The sequence below is a fragment of the Falco rusticolus genome, chromosome 3 (assembly GCF_015220075.1).
Source record: "Falco rusticolus isolate bFalRus1 chromosome 3, bFalRus1.pri, whole genome shotgun sequence".
Lineage (NCBI taxonomy): Eukaryota > Metazoa > Chordata > Aves > Falconiformes > Falconidae > Falco > Falco rusticolus.
Genome location: NC_051189.1, coordinates 44,501,728 through 44,529,251, shown reverse-complemented (window position 1 = coordinate 44,529,251; position 27,524 = coordinate 44,501,728). Strand labels below are relative to the sequence as shown.

The following is a 27,524-nucleotide window of genomic DNA, read 5'->3' as shown; positions in this document are numbered from 1 at the left end:
GATGTTGACATATTGTTCCAATTTATCTTTCTCATGGTCCTCATTATTATGAGATATTATAAATGATGAAAAAACCACACTGCTGTTTTATCTATACTTACTCATCTCTTTTCTCCATGCTGAAGAATCCCACTTCTTTTAGCAATTTCTTATGCAGAAGTGTTTCCCCATTTTTACCACTTATGACCCAGTTCTTCACTGTACTAGAACCTTCAGTAACTGACACAAGAGAGATGTCCAAAGCAAAGAGACAAAGACAGCTGACTTGAATCCACCACTTCCCAGGAATTGTACTCCCCAATGTACAGGGGTAGTAGAAGGAGAAATGCACTTTACTGGTACATTCAGTTGGGCTTACTGTGTTTATAAGACCAGTAGGGTGTGAATTTGGTTACCAAGGCCATTAGGTCACCCAAAGTCTTCCAAGCAGAGCCTAGTACAGGTCTTACAAAGCTCCTACAGAGAGTCATTTTCAGGACTTGATTTTAATAAGACAATTTCCTCTCTCCCGTCCTTTCTGCAACACTAGCTAAAGCTTACAGGTCCCTACAACAAAAACGTGGCGATAGTTTTGGAGCTTACAGATATCTGTAACAAAAGAGAGGTGGTACTTCGTGAAGTAGGCAGGTGGCCTGTGGAGCTCCTTGTCAAAGGAAATTAGGAAAGGATATTCTAGAAATGTATAGGCATTCTAGGAGATACTGTAAAAGTTCAAGGAGGACAAACTAATCCTAAAAACACAGGCACCACATTACTGGGGAAATCCCCAAACCTAAAACGCTTGGGAGAGGGTCTGGGAGAGTGCAGGGGTGAAGCTTGTCCTGTCCTTACATTCTTCATTAGACATTGGCTGTGGCTGCTGGTGGTGACAGCACCCTAAGCTAGATTCACCTGTAGTCTGACCCAAACTTCTCTTACAAACCCAGGCTGCCATATTCGTTAAGGCAGCCCATCTATAATACATGGCCCATTAAACTGACCCTTTCTGCGGCTGCCCTGAACGCCGCGGAAGGCTTTGCTCTCCCCGGCTTTCGCAAGGAAAGGGGCGATGCGAGACAAACAGGCGGCGAAGACCATGCCAGCAGGTGAAGGCTGAGCTCGCAGTGACCGGCTGCGCTGCCGCTTTCCCGGCTGGCAGCAGCCCGCGGCTCCTTTGTCACCGCTCCCTCGGCGGCGGTGGCGGCGGCGGCGGCGGTGCGCCCAGCCCGCAGGCTGGCAGCGCTGGGATCGCCGGGAGGCAGCCGGGCGGGCGGCAGGAGGGCTTAGGACCCAGGGGGACGGCAGCCGCCGAGTGGAAGGACCCAAGCTTTGGTGCACACGCCTCCTACCAAAAAAAAATCGTAGCCCCGTGGAGCTGGCGCTCGCTCATTCACAGTTTTCTAGAGAGATCTGAGCCTGAACCTGGGAGCCGGGAGATCTTTCTCACCCACCCAGCGCAACAGCAAGGACACCTACGGGGGGGGGGGGGAATCGTCCCACGCAGCCCCCCGCCGCCCCACGGCAGGCTGCCGGCGCTGCGCAGGTAATTGGGTTTGTCTTTTCTCGGTTTGCGGCAGGGCGGCTCTCCGCGCTCCGTCCCTCCCCCGCCCCGCCGGGCCCGGGCTGCGGCTTTTCAGCACCGCCGGGCGGACAGCTCCGGCCGCAGCCCCGCCGCGCTGCGGGCAGGGGCCGCCTCCCGCCCGGCCTCCGGCCTCCTGCCTGCCCGCTCCCTGCCCGGCCTCCTGCCTGCCCGCTCCCTGCCCGCTCCCCGCCCGGCCTCCTGCCTCCTGTCTGCCTGCTCCCTGCCCGCTCCCCGCCCAGCCTCCTGCCTCCTGCCTGCCCGCTCCCCGCCCGGCCTCCGGCCTCCTGCCTGCCCGCTCCCTGCCCGCTCCCCGCCCGGCCTCCTGCCTCCTGTCTGCCTGCTCCCTGCCCGCTCCCTGCCTGCTCCCCGCCCAGCCTCCTGCCTCCAGCCTCCTCACTCCCTGCCTGCTCCCCGCCCGGCCTCCTGCCCTCTGCCTGCTGCCTGCCTGCCTCCCTGCCTCCTGCCTGACCTGCCTCCTGCCCACTCCCTGCCCGGCCTCCTGCCCCCCAGCCTCCTGCCTGCCCTGCTCCCTTCCTTCTGCCTGCCCGAGATCCCTGACTCCTGCCCAAATGGGTCCCTGCCTGCTGCCTCCTGCTCGCTCTGCTCCCTGCCTGCCCTGTCTCCTGTTCCCTTTCCTGCCTGTCCTACCTCTGTTTCCCTGCCTCCTGCCTGCACTGCTTGCCCTGTCTGCCTCCTACCCCTGCTCACTGCCTGCCCTGTCTCCATGTCCCCTGCTTGCCTCCCCTGCCTGCCCTGACTCCCTGCCTCCTCTGCCTCTTACCTGGCCTGCTCCCTTCCTGCCTCCTTATCCTGCTCCCTGCCTTCCCTGGCTGCCTCCCCTGCCTGTACTACCTCCCTGCTCTCTGCCTCCTTCCCCTGCTCCTTATCTGCCCTGCCTCTCTTCCTTGCCCTGATCTCTGCCTGTCCTACTTCCCCTGCCTGCCCTGCTTCTCCTCCCTGCCCTGCCTGCCCTACTTCCCTTACCTCCCCTTCCTCCTCTGCTTCCCCTGCGTCTCCTCGCTGCCCCTATTCCCGCTACCTGCCTCCTATCTACCCTGCCTCTTCTGCCTCCAGTCCTCCTTGCTCTGCTTCTCTGCTTCCTGCCTTCCTGTTTTCTCCTTCTCTGTTTACTTTCCTCCCTGCCCTGCTTCCTTGCCTCCTTTTCTCCCTGCCCCTGTTCCCCCACCCCTCCCCCACCCCACAGAGCCCCATTCCTCACTTTCTTCCCCCTTCTTCCCCTCCTGTCTTCCTTTCCCATCACCAGCCTCAGCCTTTCATGAAAGAAGGGATGGGGGCTGGAAAACTCAGCTCAGCAGCTCAGGCACTGGGCAAGCAGGGGAAAGAGCACAGGTTGGAAGGGAAAGTCCAGATCAAAATTTGAGACCAGGGGAGAGGTGAGAGGGATGAAAGGGAAAGGGTTAAACCTGGGAGTCAGAAGTGAGAGGGATGAAGGGGAAAGGGTTAAACCTGGGAGTTAGAGGACCAAGTAAGGAATCCTACCAAGTGCCAACAGATAGGAGCTTGCCAAAGAGCAGCAGATACCTGTTTGCTTCTCAGCAAATTGATGCCTGTTTTGACCAGTTATATTCAGCCCAAAGGGGGATGAAGGATTAAGGGGAGGAGGGAATGTGCTGGGTTAGTCAAAGGTTTGGCTTTCCCATTGACAAACAGTGATGGATAATGCGTGAGGAGAAGAAGTGAGGTGAATCATGCCTAACCTGTGGATCCCTTTTGCTGCAGGAAATCAAGAATTAAGTTGTGGGCTCTGGAAGCAGTAAGGGTGTTCAGAGAGGGCTTCATACAGAAAATAAACACAAAACAAATATTGGCTGGAGAAACCGCATGTGTGCTACTGGCCTGACATTAATTCTGTTTGCAATGATTTAATCCTGGGAGGGTGGGCAAGGTCATAGGAGAAAGAAAGGTTTCCCTTTTCAAAATGCTGATTCCTCAATCTAAACAACTCCAGGAATAATGAAGTTACGGAGCAGATGGCTTCTCACTGCCCATCGCTAAACAATGACTGGATCGTATTTGGAAAGAAAAATTAAATTACGGAAAGGCTACTTTCATGTGCTTTCTGCTTAATCAGATGATAACATGTATTTTCTCCAGTATTAAAAGTTAATGCAATGCCAACATCTAAATGACATATTATGCAACAGTATTATGCCAGGCACTGCATAGCAAAGGTAAGGGTTTGCTTTTTTCATATAACGATAAGCCAGATAACCTTACAGAGCTTTCCCTGTTTTGCAGTCTGTATCCCAGCTTGAAGTTTACAGGGGCAGCTTGTGTTGTCAATGTAATCAGGTCTGATATGTATCTGTTACAAAATGCTGCCAATTATTTTAAGAATTCTGTTGACTCATCCAGCTCTGAAAACTATTGAATATTTTCTAAAAATTAGACTCTTATAAAGCATATGCAAAACAATGAGAGATATTACAGCCTTTTCCAAAAACCTTCTTACTTTATTATATCATCATTTATAACTTAAAATCTGGTGCAGAGACCAGATACTCTTATAGTGAATTGCACTGAGTGCTGCTGAGTAGTAGTGTAATTGAGTTCAGCAATGGAGGAACTGCAGAATCCACCCCATAGCATTGGGTCATAATTACTTAAACTCTATGTGCTTTGAACACAGAGGTTGTTTTATTGAAACATACAACAGCAGCCTCCTCATCTTCCGAAAGAGGACCATGTCAGTTAAAATATGAATTATCAACCTCATAAAACGATGGACAATATTTACTTCAAACTAGAACTGCAAACTAATGCACTTGTTAATTTAAGTGTGCAGTTACTGAAGCAATTGTGCTATTATTGGGCAAGCAAGTATTATTTTCTCCAGCAGCCCATTGCTGGGGTATCTGGCACATACACAAACAAGATATGACAATTAGGTCCTACTAGTAAAAAAAAAAAATATTAAGCCACATCAGTCTTTTATGGAGTGGGAAGTTCAATGAACAGAAGTTCATCTATTTGCTGGCAGATGAGTTGTAAGTCCTTTCCCTCTTCATATAACACTGCTCTGAGGACTTAGTTTGAGAATTTCCACACAGTTGGGGTTTTTTTTTGTGTTTTTTTTCCCCCTTCAATAGGATTTATAGAAATAAAATCCTTAAGTCTCATATGTTCCTCACTGAGAAAACAAACTCACGAGCTATTATAAAATTATATGAAACTCTATTTCTATAATTTTGGGAGAAGTATCTGTGTGCAAATCTGTGTGTTTGTGTTCCAACTTCAATAAGGATAAGAGAAAAAAAACAGAATTGCATGAATTCCTAGGTGCAGAAATCCCTCCCTCCTTTCATTCCTTCCTTCCTTGCCTCCCTCCTTCCCTCCCACCTTTCTTTCCTCCTTCCTTCCTTTATGCCCCTGACTTTCCCTTTTTCCCTTCCTCCCCGCACTGCCACCGCACAGGATGCCACAGATGGCTTTCTCTGGCATCGTGTATAAAACAGAATGAAGTCAGCCACCTGCAGGGCAATAATACATCACCATTGTATTTCATATTTTTTAAAGGTACTTTACATTTTTAAGTAAAATTTAATAAACTTCATGTTATTTCTAAAGATATAGGATGAAATAGCTCAATGGTACGTTTTGTTCCTTCTTCTGTATATCTTTGAGCAGATGTTGTAACGCAACTTCTGTAGTGCATTTGGGGATTTTTCAGACACCAATATTATGATCCTGTGCTATCAGATTACTACATATAGCTGAATTATGAGTCTCGAGGGTCACAATCCATGTTTTGCATATTGCTGATGATTTCTGCTGCAAAAAGTTTCTATATTATTAGAGAAAGTGACCTCTGTCCAATAGTGGCCAGGATGCTTTTTGCATGGCGATGCTTGGAGTAATTCGTGACTAACATGGAAGTTCCTCATAGTCCGCTGCTCCTTTGACATGTCACAGGTCAGGCCTTATGTTTCCACAGGGTTTTGCAGTTTATCTGTGGTTGAATAGCAATACCATCAAAATCATGATTTGGAGCAAAACTGAAATAATCTTATTAAGTTCACAGGTGCTTTGTTTAGCTACTTTATTTACAGTTCCCCCCTTGGCATGTGGTCCTATTCCTTAATATTCAGGTAGGCAGTAAGTTTTGCACATTTCAGGTCAAAAGATAATGAGGCAATTTTTTTGTTTTACGTCTGTTAGACAACCTTGTCAGTCTCTCCTCATGCCTGTCAGCTTGCAGCAACAGCAGGACAGCTGCAGGTCAGTGTTGCAGATGTACCTGCCCTACGTACTGTGCAGAGAGCTGCAAAGGTCTGTTGAGTTGCTGCTGTGTTTTGTGCTGTGTCATGACTAAATTGCCACCACTGGACAGCTAGATGTGGCCTGAGGGTAACCTGTAACTGACTTAAGCTCACAAGAAGATTGTGTTATGAGGGGAATAGGAATGTGTGGTGTATTGTTTTTACTAAACTGACAGAAAGGTTAGTTTTTCTACCTGAGTGAGGAGATTGCATCCTGGGAAAGTGTGAGAACCTATCAAATTCCACATACAGCTGTTACAGTCACAAGCATTCACTATTTTCATATCAAAGAGAAGGAACAATTCCCTAGTGAAAGTTTATAGGAGCACCAGAACTTGAAGGAGAAAAGCTTGTATTTAACTCATTTAGGTTCACTGGGAGATTCTAGTCCATTAGGGAAAGGCTACAGGGAAGCAGATGCTCATAATAGTCAGGACTGGTGAGGCCACATCTGCAGTACTGTACCCAGTTCTGTGCTCCTTAGTAGAAGAGAGACATGAACATAGGAAAGAAAGTCTAACAGAGGATCACAAATATGATTAAGGGACTGGAACATCTCTTCTATGAGGAAAGGCTGAGAAAGCTGGCACTGTTCAGCCTGGAGAGGTGCAGGCTCAAGAGGATTTCACTTGATGTGTAAAATACCTGAAGGGACGGTGCAAAAAGGATGGGGACAGGCTCTTTTCTGTGGCACCCAGTGACAAGTCTAGAGGCAATGAGCACAAACTGAAACCCAGGAGGTTCCCTCTGAAGATCAGGAAACACTTTTTTACTGTAAGAGTAACTGAACACTGGCACAGATTTCCCAGAGAAACTGTGGAGTGTCCCTCCTTGGAGATACTCAAAAGCTGTCTGGACACAGCTGTGGGGACCCAGCTCTAGGAGGCCTTGCCTGAGTGGGGATTTGGACCAGATGCCCTCCAGAAGTCCTTTCCAATCTCATCCATTCTGTGACTCTATAATAACCTGAGCAGCAGTCAGGCTATTTGACTTGGGATATGAGATAAACCTGTTGGGAACCCCTACAATGGGGTTGCTCTTTGCAAAAACAAATAAATGCTACATTTTTGGGGCCCTGACTGTGCCACTGAAGTCTAGGAGGATTACAGTGGGGACACTGGAAACATTGCAGCCTACCTCTCCATTTCCTTGTGTGCAATGTGGCTTCACATTTGTCTTATGATGCAGAGCATTATGCGTAGAGGGGAAAGATTGCCCAGATGTTAATGTGTAAGCATGTGGCTCAGGAGACATATGGTTGTTCCTGGATCTGTGAAATGTATCCTCCATGATCTCAGGCAAATCACTTGGGGCTGTAATTCTCCCTACTGCCTGTGTAGGATGCCAGGATCCCACAGCCAAGGACGAGAGTCAGTTTTTCTCATCACTCTTTTGAAATCAGTTCATGGAGCTGGGGTATGTCCGTTTCTATGCCCGAGTCCTCCATTTCCAGCACAGATTCCTACTAAGGTACCACAAGGCCACCAAGTGCCATAGGAGCTATTCCTATAAGCACAGCTATGGATTCATCCTTCCCTGCCCTTACAGAGCAATCCCTGCTAAGCAGAACATAGCCTCAAGATGTTTTCCACAGTTAACATCAAAATATTTTTTAAGAAGAAATTTAATGAGATGACACCCACACTCTGAGATGAAATCATTCTAGAATACCATTTTCCCTCCCTCCCTGCCCACTCCCTTCTTTTCTGGCATGGTTTTAGAAGCTAATGTATGTATCAATGCTAAGAATTAGGAATTATATAATGAGATAAATCGTAACAGTGATGCCTATTAATATCAGGTAAGGATCAAACCCTAGTGCCTTCCCCATTTGAAAGCTGTGGTAATGAAATTTTACACGACACACAGCTTTGGACTGAATGGAAAAAATGCGCTAGACAGAGGCAACCAAAATCTTTCTGGAACCAAAGTGGATGGGGAAGGGCCAAATGGACATGAGAACAGTGCTTCAAGATGCAAACGGTGTTGCAGGGACAACTAAGCAGGCAGGAACAAAATGATCCAGACAAGCATCATCACTGAGAGCAGGTTTTGGCCAATTTTCCTGGGGACATAGAGCAAATAGGGGTTGAATGCTGATCCAGAAGCTGTCATTGAAGAGAGGGCAGTAAAGCACATTAAGATTTTTGGATGGAAAGTGCTATATATAATTCCTTAAGACCTTATTTTCATTTTAGTTAATTAGTAAGTATTACTATATATTTTATTTTCAGGGTCAGGCAAAAATATAAGCTGTTTGTCGGAAGACTATCCCAGTTTCAGTATTTTACCCATTCTAAAGCCACTCTCTGTCCCTTGTCATTCCCTTGTTGGGACTGAAAATGAATAAGCCAAAATGGTGCGCAATGCCACAATTTTGGAGGAAATTTCCATTTTTTTCTGTACTAATATGCTTTGTTTCAAACCTCTGTTAATTATTTTTCCATGTTTAAAGCTGGTTTTTGTTCCTTTTGAGGGACGATTTATTGTAAATGGCTGTGAAAAGACATTGGGAGAGCAAATAGGGAACAAAGAATCACAACCCAGAAAAACAGCTGTTGAGACTACAACAAAGAGTCTAGTGTGCCAACATGGAGCAACAATATTCAAGGTAAGGGAAAAAAAGGCAGGCATCTTCATTTGGAAAAAAAAATACCAAAAAAACAAACAAAACCAAACCAGAACAAAGATGTTTATGGCTGAAAAATTGGTAGATAGATCAGAGCTGTACACAACACTGTAAGAGAAGGAGAAATTGCCATGTGTGGGAGGGGGTGAAAATGGAGAAGGTGCTTCTGTTATACCCTTGGGAATCAGAATAAATCAGTACCATTTGAGAAAGCACAATGGCAATTAAACTGGGTAGCTATGGAGCATTAAATTTATTGTCAAGGTAAGCAGTGGGAGAGCCAAATCATCCACTGATGTAAATCAGACGCCTTGAAGTCAATGGTGCTAGAGTGGATTACCAACCCCATGATTTGTGCTATGATTCAGATACTGACAACATTGTTCATACAAATTTGGATTATTTTGCAGTATATAACATTACACCAATGAAGTATTTTAGTACATTCTGTTCCAGATGATAATCAGGATAACCTATAGGGCCTCTCCTGTAAGCTGTAACCCATGGCTATATCTCAGCTCACTATCAGGAAACTCTGAAATGCATTAAAAAAAATGTATCTTTCGTTAGACTAAGTATTTGTATGTTGCTTTTTGGCAACAACATCTGGCAGGAGAGGACCTTATCTCCCTCACCTTGGGATCATCCTGGGCATGAAGGGTGCTAATACATTTAAATCAGGTAAAACCAGTAGGAAACTTCAGTGAAAACAAGCAACAAAATTTTTTACATTAAATGCCTGGGAGTCCTGTAAGAAAATCTGAAGGGCCAGACTTTATCTCCTTGGTTTAATCCCACTTTCTTCTGAAGAAGACTGCAGTTGACCTTTCAAGAATATGCCTTATGCCCACAGATACCTTTTGTTGGAGGCAAGAGTCAGAAAAGGAGCAGAGGAAGGGACAGTTTTACTCCAATAAACTCTTATAAAAAAGATGATCCCAAGGTGGGGGGGTGTCAGTTAACTGCCACAAGTCCTTGGACCTGTTGGAACAGGTCCAGAGAAGGGACACAAAAACGGTCAGAGGGCTGAAACACCTCAGGGCTAGAACACCTATGAAGACAGACTGAGAGAGCTGGGATTGTTCAGCCTGGAGAAGGGAAGGCTCTAGGGAGACCTTAAGGCAACATTTTAGTACTTAAAGAGAGCATATAAGAAAGTTGGACAGAAACGTTCTACAGGTGTCTTGGTTATCTTGGTAATAGGACAAGGTCTTAAACTAAAAGAGGATAGGTTTAGATTGGAGATGATGAAGAAATTCTTTACTGTGAGGTTGGTGAGGTGTCACAGCACTCTCCAAACTAGCCAGCTACAACAAGGTCTTTTACCACCACATACCAACATACTCTTCGTGCCAGTCCCTCTGCTGCCTTCTCCTCATCTCTCCTCACCCAGGGCACACTCTCTCTTCTCTCTGCTTCTTTCTCCTCTCTCTTCCTCAGCTGCTCTCTCTTCCTCGGCTGCCCAACCTCTTAACAGAACCAGCCACAGCTGCACCTTATCTACATCAGCCAACCCACCGCCCCTGAGGCCAGCCCAGAGCTGTATGTTATCAATGTTAATTAACCCAGCTTCATTCCTCTACAGTGAGACACAGGAACAGGTTGCTCAGAGAAGCTGTGGATGTCCCATCCCTGGAAGTGTTCAAGGCTAGGCTGGATGGGGCTTTGAGCAACCAGACACAGTGGAAGATGTCCCTGCCCATGCAGAGGGATTAGACCATATGATCTTCAAAGGTCCCTTCCAACCCAAACCATCCTGTGACTCCATTGTTTTGTGATTCTAAGTCACAGGAACTCCAAAGGTGTTCCAGTTCATACTGGGACCTAAGACAGAGCTGATGCAGACCCGAGATAAGCTCCTTGCTCCCACCCCTCTGCTGAGCACCCCTGAGCACAAACAGCCTCCTTACTGTACTACCTGTTAGAACTAGGGAGGGAACCAATCCTTACACTACACTCCCCCACTAACAGTGTCATGCTTAAATACACCTAGCTCCCTAACTAGCTCATGGAGACAATTGTAACTAAAAACATGATGTATGCAAGAAAATGCTAATGCCACCATTGATTTCAGATCTTAAGCACAAAATATTGGCCTGTTTTCCTCATGGCCTACATAAATTTTACATCAGTGGAATCCAGTTGATACCATCACGGCTACCGTAATTTGGTCTAATAAAGGCAAGAGCAACGCATATAACTGTTACTTTATTTTTATATGTGCAATCCACCTTTAATATATCTCTCATTTATTTACAAATTGAGTAACCTGCACCCACAGATTATCCCTCAAAACTTCAGGGCTTGTTTTTCTGGAGTCTTTTGCACTCTGTAGTGTCTTGTCAAAGGCAGCCGGCCTTCTTTCCTCCCAGCTCTGCCTTTTCCACTGTTTTATCAGGCTGATCCATCACCGGATACTCTGCCCTGTAGATAGCTCTTCTCAAGCTTCTCAAGATCTTCTCCAGATCCACAGTGAATACCAGAGGAGGCTGCTCAACAAACTTTCCTTCGTACCCACAGACAAGTCTAATGCACATTGCTGTTAAATGAAAAGCTTTTCTCCTGCCACAAATGTCCTTTAAGCGAACATGCAGAAACTCTCTGTATTCAGTTTTCAGGATCTCATCCAAGGTTTGCAGCTGTGGCATCTAAAATGTAGTTTTTGTCAGTGAAATGCAAGCTCACAAATCGGGGGACTTGGGCATCCCTTTTGCTAACTGACTTGCAGGTACTGCAGTGTAACTGAGCAGCCCCTGGATGAAGAAATGCTCTGGCTGCCGCTCTCCCCTTTGATTGAACTGAGAATTCATAACCTTCCAAATAGCTTTCTTCAAATAAAATAGCGTATGTCTTTCACTGAGGGATTCCTTTTTAATTTTTAAAACCAATTTTTATTTTTCAGAAATTAGAGAGAGAGAGAGAGAACAGTTAAGGGTGGTGGGGGTGGGATGGTGGGGTTGTGTTGGTTGCTTGTCTGTTTTTGTGATGGCTGAAAAATTGGATGGATCTTGATCTTTCTTCACACACATATCATATTGGAACAGACCTTGATCTTATTTCACACAAATGTAACCACACAGACTTCAATGACAGCCTCTTGCTAATTGTGTCACTGAATGTAAGAGGTTCACTGTACCGTTTTGCTCATACAAAACAGCTTAAACAGCTTTTCTTCTAACACTTGTAAAAACAAATTCTGGGTAAAGTACAGGTATGAAAATGAAATTCAGAACTAGGTATTCAGGAAAGCTGCAAGACATGGAAAAAAGGGGTTTGGAATAAAATACATGTCTTTTCAAGTAAAACACCAACCTCGTCGGATTAGATTCATCAAACACTTTATTCATGGAAAGTTTCCCATGAAGACGTATTAAGTCTCAATGGGAAATATTTTCAGTGAGGTTTTACCAAGGAGAAAATACCCCTATGTGTTGGTGGAGGTTTTGTGTTTGTTTTTTTTTTTAAAAATCAGTTTTGCAATCAGCTAGGGGGCTAATTTAAGGATAGCTATGAGCTGATAGTATGTGTGATAAAACCAAAGCAAACTGTTGTTATACTTAATATAAGTCTCAATCTGCATATTTAGGAAGCTGAAAGGTAGCCCTGTTAGGGATAGAGGAAAAAAATTGCTATTATTTTTGCTTTTGTCATCCTGGGCTTGAAGCTATTGAATGTTGGAAGTCCCACACCTCTGTAAGACACCTTTGCAAAGGGTAATAAAAAAAAAAAGTCTGTTAGTAATTTGATAATTTGATACAGCTTAGTCTTAATTGTCAATTAATCAGATTGCCTTTCTGAAAACTTGAATACATATATTCAAGGTGTTAGTGATGGCCTTATCTTAAATGCGCCATTCTGGTATCCTCTTACATATGAAGCACACAAAACGGTTTTATTGCTGTGTAAAGTTCAGAAATGAATTAGTGTAAGCTTTATATACATATTTAATGTTTCTTTTATATTTTTGCTTTTTCTTCCAGTAAGTGATGGAATAGACAACACTTTTCTTTGGATGGATTATACTACATGTGAACTGACCGTTACTCTTCCTGCAAGACTAAGAAAAGCCCTTCACTTTCACCTGTTAAATACCAACTTGATAGCAAAAAGCTGCTGAATGGCTGACACTCACAGCAGACCTTCAACTGAATGGGATCAGCACTTCCCCTACTAAAATATCTGAAGATAAGGATTTGGAAAACACGTTTTTGCAGAGATGACCCATTTACAAGCTGGACTTAGTCCAGAGACTATAGAGAAAGCCCGCCTGGAACTGAATGAAAACCCAGACATTTTGCATCAGGACATCCAGCAAGTCAGGGACATGATCATCACAAGGCCTGACATCGGGTTTTTACGTACAGATGATGCCTTCATCTTGAGGTTTCTCCGAGCCAGAAAGTTTCACCAAACTGAGGCCTTCAGACTGCTGGCTCAGTACTTCCAGTACCGCCAGTTAAATCTGGATATGTTCAAAAACTTCAAGGCTGATGATCCAGGAATCAAACGGGCTCTGACAGATGGGTTCCCGGGAGTACTGGAAAATCGCGATCACTGCGGCAGGAAGATTCTTCTGCTTTTTGCAGCCAACTGGGATCAGAGTAGGTAAATGTAGATAGCGTCCTTATCTTTTTACATACACTCACACTCAACTTGTAACCGAGTATTTGTGACCATACTTGAAGCAGCAAGGCCATTTTCAGTAAAATATTTCATAGCCATGAGTCTATTTCATTAAAACTTTCATCTGATGTGATCACTTCTCATTCTTCAGACATAAGACCATTGAGAAGTAAGGGTATAGCAGTGTGTCAGATAAGTAGCTCATATTTTTTTCCATAAACATTGCCAGGTTTTGGCCAGATATTGTCCATTTGCTACAAATACATTGATGCTTATTATATAATTACTTCAGTAATATCACAGACTAGCTGAACAGGTTGACAGAAAGCAAACATCTCAAAACATATGGGGGGTCTCATAGCTTTCCTGGTGCAGAAGGAACTGACCATATTTATTCTGTCTCCAGACTTCTTAACAGATCAGGGTTTTTTTGTTTTAACCTTTTCAGGAATTAAAGCTTATGTTATGAGATTTCCACAAACTGCATCATCATTTCTACACACTCTGGTTACTGTATGCTTATTAGTGTGATAAATGGGAGATTAATGTAAAGCGTATTTTCTGTTCAGGTCATCTTTACAGAATGGTAAAATATCTCCCAGCCATTGTTACAAAATTATGTCCTTAAGTGTTAATGTGATTAGTCAGCTTTCACTATTTATTTGAAGTGATACAGAGAAAAGAAGCTGGCCCAGGAGTATATGTTCATATAGTCCTCTCCATCAGAAGTCATTCCATTCTATTTTCCCTGCCTTCATAGTGAGACAGGGAAACGTAATCAATTGCCACGTGCTCTGCTGATTTCTTATAAAAGCCAGAAAGAAGAACAAAATTCTGATTCAGGTGTTGAGTATCATAAATTCTAATGAGTTCCAGGTAGGATTTTGTCTTAGTACAGTCAAAAGTTGTCCATGAAATTGTCTCATCCTTACGAGTCAATAGTTTGGAGATTTGAATTTATGCTACAGAAATTACTAGAGAATGACACACATACACCTGCATGTTTGTTTTCTGGGAAAACCTTTCCTCTCAATATGAAAACAAATTTCAGAAGTGTTTCTGATTTTCCTTTGCCTGTACAGATCTGGTAAATAAATGTATGGAAAAAGTTACAGAAATGTAACTTTGCATATACAAAAGTATTTGGTAAAATCCAGAACTGAAGCCAGAGATAAAAGCCCTATTGACTACAAAGAGGCCAGCAGTTTATCTCCTGTCTTTCTGAACTGTGAGCTTGCCTTTCTTCCAACCACAAAACCCTTCTTTTAGCAATTGGCCTGGAAAGAAAGGTGAATGAACAGGTATCTTGAATTAATAGAAAGTATCAGCTTTAGAGGACAGAAGCACTGTGGCTCTGCTGGTTGCATTAAGGGATTTAGGTATTATATTGAGTCAGCTTTGGGTTTTTGATCCCTCAACAAAATGAATCCTTGTGATTAACCTCGTACATCAGGCCCTGCTCTCGGAAAGCTGGGAGTGCTACTTTCTAAGCTCCTGCAAAGAGATTTTGACAGAGGATTGATTCCTCTCAGATTTTGCCTCAAATTTTCTGCAAGTCCTTTAATGTGCATCCATGTATATGTGTATATGTGTGTGTGTGCAAAACCCAGTGATCCTGCATGCAAGATACCTTGTTTCTGAAAATGTAGGTTTGACCTTCAAAGAAGAAAAGCTGAAGTAAATAGTATAGGATATACTTTCCTAAGGCTCCTCAGTGAAATTAAAAATCATAAGCAAATTTTACCTCTGTTCAGCCACTGAAGATCAATTCCTCTATGGATGCAAACGACAAGAAGTGTCATTTCTGCGGGCTTTTGTAGCGCTCCAAGTGCAACAGGGATCTGGGACATGATTTGGGCTGTTAGTAAATAAAGGGATGACCTCTTCCTTCTTTTACTGTCTAAAGGCATCAATAAGAGCAAAAGCTGTTAAGGAATAGGAAACGATGAGTGAAATGTCCTATTAAGCAGCAGGGAAGCAGGTTATTGACCAGAAGAAATGTATTTTCATATACATTTCACAAAAAACCTCAAACAGTCATTGTGTATAAGTTACATACGTGTATCTAGGGCAACCTTTCTGTAGATGTGTCTTCAGTGATGGCAAGATGTTTACAAGCTTGCATTTCAGCCAAATGTTAATCAAATCAATTCATGTGATGCTGTGATGCTGACTTGCAAGAATAAGACCTCAGCCTTCAGCATGTCTTTCCTAACTAATATCATTTGCAGCTGGCTGCATCTTCTATTTCTTTATGATTAAATCATAATTTTTAAGGGATGATTTATAAAGATATCATATTTTGTAAAGGATCATTTAAAATCAGCTTAACTATAATCCATAAACTGATTTTCACTTCAGACATTCTTAGCATTTATACTCCTGGGAGTATGTTGGCTGTAGAGATCACATATCAAGGAAGCAGAAGCAGCCTCAAACTTTTGGTCTTACATTGAATTTTAAAAGGAAATGTCATTAGTTGTGTAATGTGATTGCTTGGACAAATGAGATCCAAGATGCTTTTAAGGGGTCCTCTGTATCAAAGATAAAATTTCTGTGTGAGCTTCTAGAAACATTTGTAATTTCAGCTTCAAGAATGTAACCAATAGATCAAACATCTCTAGAAACTAGGTTTTAATTTTTAGTCTCAATGTTTCCAGCTTCAGCTTCCAGCTGCTGTATTGTGTTAGTTTAAAGGGACCACAAAAATCTGACAGCTTCCCATGTTTGTACTTTTGTGTCCTGACCACATCATTTTTTAACCTACTTTTGAATTCACTGGGGATGCGGCACTGTAGGGTAAGTTACTGTCAGGCAACAAAAAGATAATACATGAGCTACTCTACAGCAGTGGTTCTTCTGTTCACTTTTAACCATGGCGAATGTACCACAGCTGACCCCCTTTTTCTTGAGGACAACACAACCTTGTGTTGTCCCCAAGGTAAAAAGGTACTTGTCGACATCTAGCACAGCAAAGATAATGTTCTACAAAGTATTGCCCTAGCATAATGTCTTGCAATATATTAATGCTGCTGAGGCTTAAATAGGTTGAACTTCTTTACTCTCAGAATTAGGAAGATTTTCCAGGTTGCTAATACTCTTCATTGTTCTTTTCTGGACCTTTCCTATCATTTCAGTGTTGTTGTTAATGTACAGAGGGATGAACTGAACATGAACTTCCATTAATAAATCATCATGTGGTAGTGCCATCTCTTCTGTTCAGTAGTTTCCTCCTTTTAGATGGATTGTCACTTTCTTAGCTACTCTATCACATTTTGAGCTCATGTTCAGCTCAAATCTGCTTCCAAGTCACTGTTTCCTAAAATACGAACACCACTGGTAAATGTGTCATACATTCTCATCCATAATGTGGGCACAGTCTAGCATGTGATTCACGCTCTTCTGCAGAGCTAAACTTGTCCTCCTCATCAATTACCATTGCATGGGTTTTGTCACATCTGTAAAGTTCACTGTCGAGAGTTTTATTTTTGCTTCCATATCGTTGAAAAAGATAATAATTACAGTTTTGACCAAAACCTTATTGATGACTAGGAAAAAAACACGAGGAATGTTAATTTTTATCGTCAGATCACTAGCTGAGATCTATCATGGTGCCAGGGTTTCATTCATTTAGCATGTGCTGCATTGGTTCAATTTTGCTTTGTTATTTTTTACAGGTTTCTTGGAGATGATGCATTACTTTCTCTCTAGGTCCTGCATAGTATATTTTGGATCTGTTAGTTAATGTTAATCACACATGATACAGAACAGAAAACTTCAGAAGTACTGAGTAAGTGAAAATGAGCAGATTGATTGAAAAGAGATCAGATTAGTTCAGCACTGAAGGAGAGGAAAAATGTTGAGCTATATTACTGTACACTAGGGAACCCATGCAGGGGAGGGCCATCATTCACTTTGATCAGAGCTCAAGGTATGAAAAACACACAAAAACTCTCCAAAACCCATAAAGACTTAACATATACCACTGCTTATGGAGCACCTTATTTTTAAATGGAAAACATGGAGTAAAAAAACCAGATAAGGATGTCAAACTGATCTTGTCAGGACTTTTCTGACAAAATAATTTGCATCATAAGAATTCCCAGTTTCTAAAACAAATAAATGCGCATGTACAGTCTTGATGAGACCTGAACCAGGATTTCATGTGAAAACAAATTGCCATTTGCTGGATTACAAATAATCTTTCTCACACTTTTTCACTTCATCAGTCCACCAAACCTAAACCCTCACTCCTCTGATGCACCTCTAGTGAAACTGAAGCCTTTAAAGAAGTCAGATAAAAGTACCTTTTTGGCTGTTAGATTGAGGAAAGCCTTCATTGTCACAGCTGTTCCTAGGTTTGCTACTGCCTTCTAATATACCCTGCTTGTACACCAGGGAGATGGGGGCTTGAGTGAACAAGCAATTCAGCAGAAGGTGTTCATTAATCTTCCAAGTAAAGATATTTCCTTCAAGGTTGTTCAGCCAGAGTAAAATTTATTTCTGTGTAGAGACCCAGCAGAAAGACTATCCCAAATCATGTTGCTCTATGAATACAGCCTTGAGGTAAGGGGGCAGAAGGTTGCCCATTTTCTTTTGCGGTAAAATGGTGTTTAATTTCTGTCTTCACGTCTGGACTGTTGTGTCTTAAAAGCTGCCACATAGCTCCAAAAATTCTGTAAGTCAGATGGAAAAAACTGCTGCTTTGTTTACAACATATATTCCCAAGTCAGCTGCTAGCTATAAATTCTCTTCTATTAACCAAGGAATCTCAAATGCCAGATACTTACTATTCTGTAGAAAAGTGTATTGAGATAGGCTAAAGGGCAAGGAAATACTCTGACATGGTAAACCAACAGCTATAAATATTTTAAAGGAGCACAACAGAAAAAATGATGTCCTTGCTGAGAATGCTCAGTGGTGTAATTATAAGGATATTATCATCAGCAGATCCTGTTGGTATAAATTAATATGTCTCAAATGCTGATTATTCCAATATATTTCAAGGATAATCTCAGATGCTTAATAGAATATGAAGGAATAAACATCTGTTGAGACTGATTTACAGTCACAGGCAAACTGCGGCAATAACTCAGCCTCATAGCTGTTTATTATGAGAGATTACAGCTGAAATATGGCCAGCCCTAAGACCAGGATGATTTTTACACAGCAAGTCTTGGGGTTTGGTTAGGAGGTAATGTTTCTGTGTTGGGAGATGCTTAGAGTAATGCAGATTGAGGTGGTGTTTCAAGCATTGCATTGAGTAATAAATAGCTTAGAAGCACACTGTATTAAAAATAATTCATATTACATTATTATATTACTGAGCCAGTCTGAAACGGTAGCAGAATTCGGGGTGGTAGAGGAAAGAAGTGTAGCATAAGCAGAATACTCATTTCGAGGAGTAACAGATGTGCAAATTAAATGTTGGACAAAGAAGACGAAAAGGAGCTCTGTCTTGAAATGTTTTAATTTGCTTGGAGGCGGCAACCTAATTCAGTTAGTACCATTTATTATGAAGGCTGCATTTGGGAAGGCAATTGTAGTCCATATGAATGACAGAAGGATGACATACACAAATGACAGTCCTGGGTAGGGCTGAGAAGGGAATCAAAGAAAAGAGGGAAAATGTCTGAAAAAGAGAAAGAAAAACAACAGCTGTGAAAGTTAGGAAGCATATGCTGAAGAATGAGAGAAGCCGAACTGAAAGGGGGGAAAAATCAAGTGTGTGTGTGTGTGTGTACAAAGGGGAATGAAGAGCAAACTGGAATGTGGCTCTATGCCACCTCCCTTCTGTGGAGAAGAGAAACCAAATCTAATCCCCAAGCTTTATAAACGGGAGAGAAGGACAGCCGATTAAGGAAAATACACACACAGGTAAACACATGTACAGAACAAACACGTATATGCACATGCACACACACACACCGCCCCCTTCCTTCCCAGACTGTCTCAGAAGATCCACATTTTGTGTGAAGGTTTATGTCTCCGTGACAGAAAAGAGAAACTGCATACAGTCATGATAGCATTTGTCCCTCGTCCCTAGAAAATGACCCATACTCCTATGTGGTCTGTACGTGTCATTCTCACAGCTGGATTCTGCAAAAGAACATTATAACAGAGCTATAGCAACAGAACAGTATGAAGCCAAACAATGTGACATCCCACTTGGCTCTTTGTCCCTTTGATCCTTGGGAACAGCTGGTAAACATGAATGAATGCTCTTATAAATAGAAGGTTTTTGGGGTGAGACTTCGTAGGAACAGATAAAAATATTTTTTGTTGGAAACATTTCCTAAATCAAGTTTTCTAAATATCTACTATTCCAATCAGTTTCTAACTTGCCAACACAATTAAAAGGAGCTAAGGCAAATTCATGCATTGCAGCAGAAACAGACTGCAAAGAGTCAGATGAGGAAAAAACTGCAATTTTCTGACTAGCTATTTACCAGGCTACATGCAGTCGAAGCATCAGAAAAGAGTGGAGCTATTGAGCTGGAATCTTTAAATACATTTGGAATTTTAAAATTCTAAAACTTTCTTGATACATTATTTCCCTAGGCCATCGTTTATTTTAGACTCTTTCATCTGAACTCTCAGCCTCTATATCAATTGCATTTTACATAAAGATAGTCAGTTTTTTCATCACCCCCTGGTAGATGCTGAGCATCCTCTACTTCCAGCACCCTCAGAGCAGCACAAGAGATGCTTAGGAACTGGTGCCGTTAGCAGGATGTGTGATCCCAGAGGAGTTACAGTGAACAGCATGAGCTCGGTCTGGATGTGCATGGTGTGGGGCACGCTGAGCCCCATAAAATGGCCAAACAGCACATTGGAGGCAACTCCATCCTGCCACTATGGTCACTCTGCTTCAGGGTGCTTGTCTGCTGTGGTGAGGCTGGAGGATGAGGGAGGCAGCTCCCATGGCTGCACTGCTGAGAGTGCCCTCAGTATGTATCTCTGGGATGCTCTTGATAATGTGAGGGAAGAAGAGGTACAAGCACCTGTCTACCACAGGCACCCAAAAATTTAGCAGAGCAGCTAGAAGTGAAGGCCAGAGGAAAGGATGGAGGAGTAAAGACATTCCAATAAACCAGCCTAAAAATGGAATTGTTACAGCTCTTCTGTACAGGATATTTTGCCTCTTTTGACATGGATAAGCCAATAAAACAGGTGGAGCATCATAATTAATATGCCATGACTGGAGACTTGATTCCTAAAGAGAAGAAAATGGAATCACTCCTTGACAAAAAGGACATTTTTGTCTTAAATTCTGATTGCACTCCCACAGTTTTTATTTTTAGTAAGTGCAGCAGCCACAGAGGCAGTAAAAAGCAACTATCCTTTGCTCCCAGAGCATGATAATCTCAGCTCTTGAAACTTCCTGGAAGGTCCATTTTTAGCAGGGCACAGAGGGCAAAGCCAGCCAGTTAGTCTCCTGCTGGAACTATTTCCTATGTAACTGCCTATTTTCTGCCCATGCTGAGCAAACTTGCATCAGTAAAGATTAATTTTTCAAGGCAAGGTAATACGTAAGTATCTTCATAGGTGCTTTTTCTTTATAGAAAGATGGCATCGCTTCTCCACTTCTCTACTGCAGACACACAGCAGATGACACATGTCTCTGCATGCGTTAACGCATCTGGTGCCAGTTAGCTTTCCTATATGCCATATAAATCACAGCACCAAGTAATGTTATGATGCTATGTGGTCAGTAACCATCTATTTGAAAAATGCATATGGATTATTTATACAATACATCAATATAACCATAGTAGATCTTTAGAGGGCCAGAATTCAGGATTTGAGTGAAACTGTAAGTTTTTAAGCATGACTACCATATTTTTGAAGTTAATACATCAATATACGTAAGAAATATTTGTTTTCAGAGGCAAATTAGTATGTTTTCTGTTTTAACCTTGCCAAACTGCTGTGTATCAAACCCCTTTGTTGTTTGATACAGTTAGGGACCTGCTGCTGGCCACTGTCACACAACAATTTGGGGGCAGAGGAACCTTTGGTCTGATCCAGAACCACTCTCACGTGTACTTTACAAGACAAGTGCTCTCATATACTTGACAAGACGTGAGCTGATGGTCTGAATTAATGGAGCAGGAAGTTCAAGACTTTTTTTTTTTTTCTTTTTAAATCAATATGGTTTCCTTCATTGAGTGCCAGTTACAAGCCATCCTTATACTTTCCTTGTTCTTTCCCATAGATAGTCCTATGTTCCCTTCTACAAAGCCATAATTTCAGCTCCTCTGGTTTTACACCATCTCAGTAGAGGAACTGAATTCTGTGCATTCAGATATGAATGAAGTAATAAAGGTGAAATAAAGAGGTAACACGCACAAGGCCACTGCTATGGTGTGATCAGAAACATGAACTCCTCTTGCCAGTGCTAAACCTTTCGCCCTTTCCTTCCTTCTGGCTTCCTTTCACAGCAAATCCAAGAGATGCCAGTCACGTGTATTAAACATGCACAGATCAATCTATAGAGTATATGTGGTGCCTATACCCCTTCAGAGTGCTAGGGAATGTGTTAGCACACAGAATTTCTTTTGTATAGATATTTCTGACCAGGAAAATCCATAGTAGAGTGTGATAACCTTATCTAAGGCATCTCCATCCTCTCTTATTACCTTGGACCTATGATCCTCTAAGCTGTTCTTACTTTGTGAGGTTTCTGAATAAGAATGTATTGCCTTGTTTTCCCAGGGATAATCCTACCCATCTGTTGTGTAAGTACAAAAGGAGAAATGTGATTTATATTGAAAGAGAAACAGACTGCTGAAAAATCCTCCTTCCAAATGCACTGCAATATTAATTTGAAAACTGAGATAAAAAAGGAGGAGGAATAAACTCTGACCTAGGGAGAGACAGTAGGAAATCTTTCCGTATCTTAGGTTCTCATTTACATGTAAGCCACTTTTAGCTGGCTACTGCAACTTAAATTCAGTTTTGCTCTGACAAAACCTTCAATTCTGTTTGAATAAAAGAGCTCTGTAAGTCTGGGGAAAATGGCACTTTGTGTATGCCGTAGCTGCCAATAAATGTCTTTTATTTTTCCAGCATCTTATTATTATTCTCTCTTAAAATTTATACATAGCTACACGTACATTCACTTTCTTTCATAGAAAATTTTCTATGATTCATTTAAAAGTAATTCAGAATCATTTGGAGGTTTACTTCAAAAAGAGGCATATCAGATGTAGAGTCTGTGTTAAAGGCCAACGAGCCTTGTGAGACACCAGACATACTGGTTTAGTCCTGGCTGACACATTTGTCTCTGTTGGGATTTTCTCACCTCTTGGTTTGTTAAATAGGGTATCAATGGTCAATTAATGGAGAAAATACCAATTGGGCACAAAAGGATTTGGGGGTAAATGATAGACTACAAATGGAATGATACAGTAAGGTGCTACCATTGAGGAAGCAATGTCTCTGAGCTGTATTACCGGAATGTTGTCTGCAGGACAACTCACCTCAACCGATCTGTAACCTAAACACTAGCACAAGAGACAAATCTGAGCTATGTCAAGAAAAGAACAGTAAAACAAGAAGTCTGGAAAATATGACAATATAATAAAAGTTGATTTTTAAATTATTATTATTATTTTTTTTTTAGAAATCAAAAAAGGGATGAGATTTGAATCTTTCTGTATATAAAAGTTTACCTTAATAAAAGGTGGTAGTTAAAAGTTTTCCATTTTCTTGGGGCTGGGAATACAGAATGAAAGCAAATTGAATAATCTTGAGCAGAATTAGATTTCCAAAAATTAGAAAACATTTTACAATGGTTAAGGTGGTTCAGGACCTGAACAGGTAACTGAGGCACTCTATGGACTCCTCATCACTGGATTTTTTACTAAAGAAATCACAGACAAACTAGAGTACTTATGATGATGCAATGCAGGAGACGCAAGAGATGCTGTCAGGGAACTTTCTATCCCCTGTTTCTAGGATTAATGTTGCTTTGTCAAAAGCCTCTGAGGAGGATAAAGTCAGATGGTACTTTAAGACATCTTGCAGTTTAAGAATATGAACATTATATCAGTAAGCTCTGGTATCTAAAAGTCCAACAGATTATCTTGTGTATAAGAAATGCTGTGTAAAAGCAATTTCCCCATGTGGGATTCTGAATACATGCTGGGTGTTTTATGTCTCAGTTATATTTGAAAATGGTTAGTTATGATATTTTATGGTGTTCCAGTGTCATTGTTTCCTATCCTGCAATGGAGCTGTGTCTCCCAGTCACTGTGTGCTGAGGGGGATAATGGTTATTGTACCCAAGGTCTATTGCAGCCTTCTTGCTGGATAAGAACCTGTTTGAAACCACTAAATAATGCAGGTATTCTAACTTTGTGAAAAGGCTGCTATGCCTGTCTGTGATGTAGAAAATTGCAGAATCTCCAGGTAGATACGCCTAGAAATAGTCCTCCAATGAGGGCCTTCTGTCATGACCCCCAAAAAAGAAGCTGTAAGAATTAAGGAAATTATCGGTGAGCAAACGCACTGTCAGGAGGAGTGTGCAGATGCAGTGAGTGAGAACGGCACTGTCATACGTCTGCCTTACTTTCATAAGTATTGAGTTTTCCCATGGGAGGGAGTTTCTGAAGTACTGAGTGTGGCTGTGAATTGTTGCAGTGCGCACGTAGTGTTGGCTACACATTTATGGAGGGAATGCTCCAGCTGATGCAGGAGCCATGTGGCCTGTCCTATTGGCTGCCATCCAGGAAAACAGCACAAGGAGGGCCTCCAGAGCTGTTGCTGGCCCTGTTAATAAGCAGCCACATCCCTACATCCAAGGAAGTCTAATTAGTGTAAAGCCACCTTCATTTTAACTCTTGAAATACACTGTACTATGGTGCTGGCACAGCTGAGTATCTGGTCTCCAGGATGCTAAATGCTGTTCTTGAACACTACTGGACCTACCAGGCCAAAAATACTGTCTTAGGAGCAGAGGTCTGAGCTTTAAGGAATTTACTGTGCTACATCATTTAACTGCACTTCATTCAGGGAAACACAGTGAATAGCATAGGTTATATTAAAATATAATGCAGGGAGCTAACCTACAAGCAATTGTCAAACATAATAAAATGCGCAGACTTTAAATGCAGCTGCATCTCAAAACTTTCCCAGTCAATCCAGACCGTGGCTGTTGAATTGTGTGACCACCTATTACATGATCTATCTAAAAGGTCATTGCACTCATATTGGCTAGTTGTGCTCACCAGCAACTAATTTCCTACATGAATTTGTTCAATTTTTGCTATCAGTCACCCCTAAACTGGGTACTAGGATGAAAAAAACAAAGCAAGTTTTAATCCCAACCCTAGAAAGTTTGCAACCTAAATGGACAGGAGAAAAGAAAGAAGGATTTCTTAAATGAAAATTTAATAGCCTTCCTTAAATGAAGAAGAGTGTGTCAGGGAGTCGGGGGCTCTCAGGGCTGGGGGAACCGGGGGGTCCCTGGGGCAGCAGGGCAGGGCCAAGCAGCTTGCAGCTGGCTGCAGCTTGGGGCAGGAGTGCACTCTGAGCCTAATGGGGGGGCGGCGGGAGGGTCACAGGGGCTGAAGACAGCCAGGCAGTGATTCACTGACACAGGGAAGAAATAACTCAATGTTTCGTACTTGTCACACCACTGCCTTGAAGACAAGGTCTTTAATCCTGCTTGCAAAAAAGATACAGAAGGAAACCTGAACTGACCCTCACCTGACCTACAAAGACACTTCAGTCCTTGTCTAGCTCTTACACTGGCGTGGACAGGAAAACCCCCTTTGACTACTTTTTTCTTCCCTGAAGAAACTCTACATCTCCCAAAGGTGTGGTGGAAGATAAATTTAGCTGCTACCTAAGCCTGTCCTAGGCTATGGCTCACTATAAATTTCTACAAATGCATCTTCAATAGAAAAACTATTATTTTGTTATCCTGAAGTACTTGAAAAGATAAGAAGTGTTACTATACTAACAGGATGTTGAGAAAACAACCATTTGCCAGGCTGCTGGTGCCTAGCAATTAAGAAGGGCATGCGAGCCACGGGCAAGACTCATTAAATCTGCATGTAGCGAATTGCTTCAATATGAGCATGGCAGGGTAACAGAAAATGAAACAAAGGAAAAAAATGGAAATGGTTATGCTGGAAGAAGTGCGCAGCATCAGGAAACAGGTGTGATTTATAGCTCAGCACCTCAGTTAGCTGTGTCCTCTGAGTACAGGCTCTGGCTGGGACCAGGGGAGCAGCAGACTACAGAGGTGAAGTGCTGCAGCCGGGCGGAGGGGAGGAAGGTGTTCATCAATGTCCTGCTTGCACAAGGTCCCACTGTGCCAGCGCTGTACTCTGTCATGATGTTTCCTACTTCTGGAATGAAAAACGGCCTGATTCATGCCTACGGTAATGTTGTGGGGCCCTTAATAAAAGTAGTGCACATGACTAGGTCAGAATAGGTGAACTGAAAAGTCTGGTTTTCAGCTTTCCTAAAAGTATGTTAGAAGATTGCACGGCTGAAGCCAGGGAACCTCCTTCTCTAATTCTTTCAAAAGCATATACATTAAAGGGTTTATGTATTTCTGAACAAGAGGACAAAGGAAAGGTTTTTTTCATAACATCTGATTCAACAATGCACACACTCACCTGTCTGTGAGCACCCCCAACAAATTCAACTACGGAGACAAAATACAGGAACGAGGCTATTAGACTATTTATATGCTTTACATTAGACATTTTGCTTAGGTACCTTATAGCTTAATATACTTCTTGTACAGAAATGAAACAAGTGCATTTGACTTGACTGTTAAGCACTGTTGATTAATACTAAAAATGCAAAATATTAACCAAAGCTAAGTCAACAGAATGCAAGGGAAAAGAGTGCTGAAGAGTTCTTCCAGATCAGGGGGAAAAACCACAGAGAGCCTGGAATCACTCTGCTTTCTGTGTGTTTTTGTGGAAACTAAACTACCTGCAGCATATTGGGATTCATTTTGCAAAGACTCTATCACTTGAAGTTTTTCTCTGTTATTGCCATAAGGCCTTCTTGGTAACGTTTCTGTGAAATCAAAGCATTGGCTAGAATAAAGAGAAGTATGTACTACAGTCACTCGTAAGCAAATTAGTTCTGCTGTTGAAACAAATGAGTCCTTAGACTGTGCTTAGATCTTAGGAACAGACTCTCCCTAACTTTCCCCTTTCAATACATTCTAAACTGTAAGACAGTAACAGAGAAAAAAGGACACCTGACATAGTATAAACAAACCCTGCAATCTTAACAACTCATCCCATGATACCAAATTATAGGTTTTATGTATTAGATTTTCTAAAGGCCATATCTTCCCTATTAAGGTGCAAACATCTCCAGTGCCATCTCTCAAAAACTAGGCTTTGTTACTTTTGAAAAAGACTTCAAGTTGCAGCTATTCCAATAATACATGATATATTCATGGTAACACCCAATCCCTTCCTTTCTTACCATGAAACCAATTAGACTGCAAGGAAAATTAATTGTGATTTTCTGGTTTTATAAAGATTTCTAATGGCAACAGATGAAAAAAATCAGGTGTTTCTTTGTAAACAAGCTTGTACCAATGACTGCAGGCAACTGTTTTCCAGAAAACAAAGAAGTAAAGAACAAGGGGTGGTTTATTTGTTCAAGACTTCCGTGTTTACCACTAATATTGAAGTATTAGAAAATGCCTTATGGCATTTTTCTCAAGGCCACGTAACTAAACTAGCTGTGGCGATGTCTGCTGATCCTTTTTCTGCCTCTTTTTGCTGACTTTTGACAAAACAGGGCCTCCCTCCTGTCTGTATCTTTATTTCAGTGATCACTACTGCTTGCATTTGGAGTAAAGGTCCCAGTTGTTCCAGCTGTCTGGTTCCAGAGCTGTGTCCTGTAAATACCAGTGTGTGCTCTGGCAGGATGTCACTGTGCACTAAGTTCAAAAGCACAATAACTTTGTCTATTGTTTTCTGTACTTAATTGCAACATATGTTGCTCCATGAGCAATTGTTTATAATTGAATGAGTAGTGACTTCAGTTAATCAAATTTCTTCAGTAATTCTCTGTATCGACTATGTGAGAATTCTTGTTAGAAGTGTGAAAAAAAATATTTTAAATTAATTATATTAGCTTTGCAATAAAAATCAATATAAACAGTAATAGAAAAATATGAATTGTTACTTTATCAATGTACAGTTTCCAGTTGTTTAGAAACCTAAAACACAGCCCTTTCCTCCAGAAATAGCAAACCCTGAAACAGTGGTTGCCAGAAGGCAGAGACTAAATATCCACACATGTAAGTATACTCTGCTGTACAAAGGTTACAGTGATTTAGGAGGTTGCTGATAACTTCTGTAATAACAAATCAGCAAAACTTTTATTTCAGAATCCCTAACGCTGCAATTCACATGAAATTCTGTTTTCACCTCAACTG

The 27,524-nt window shown here is 42.0% G+C and overlaps 1 protein-coding gene across 2 annotated transcripts in view; it reads left to right on the top strand.

Moving 5' to 3' along the window:
- Positions 1 to 1,068: 1,068 nt before the first annotated feature.
- CLVS1 (clavesin 1) overlaps positions 1,069 to 27,524 on the top strand; it is a 105,745-nt gene continuing 79,289 nt past the window's right edge. Inside the window, exons 1-3 of one of the 2 annotated variants that reach the window (XM_037382316.1) lie at positions 1,069 to 1,522; positions 8,318 to 8,452; positions 12,451 to 13,075. In XM_037382316.1, coding sequence (XP_037238213.1) covers positions 12,687 to 13,075 — 389 coding nt within the window. In that variant the 5' untranslated portion in view covers positions 1,069 to 1,522; positions 8,318 to 8,452; positions 12,451 to 12,686. The remainder of the gene's footprint in view (positions 1,523 to 8,317; positions 8,453 to 12,450; positions 13,076 to 27,524) is intronic. The other variant, XM_037382315.1, reaches the window with a different exon arrangement.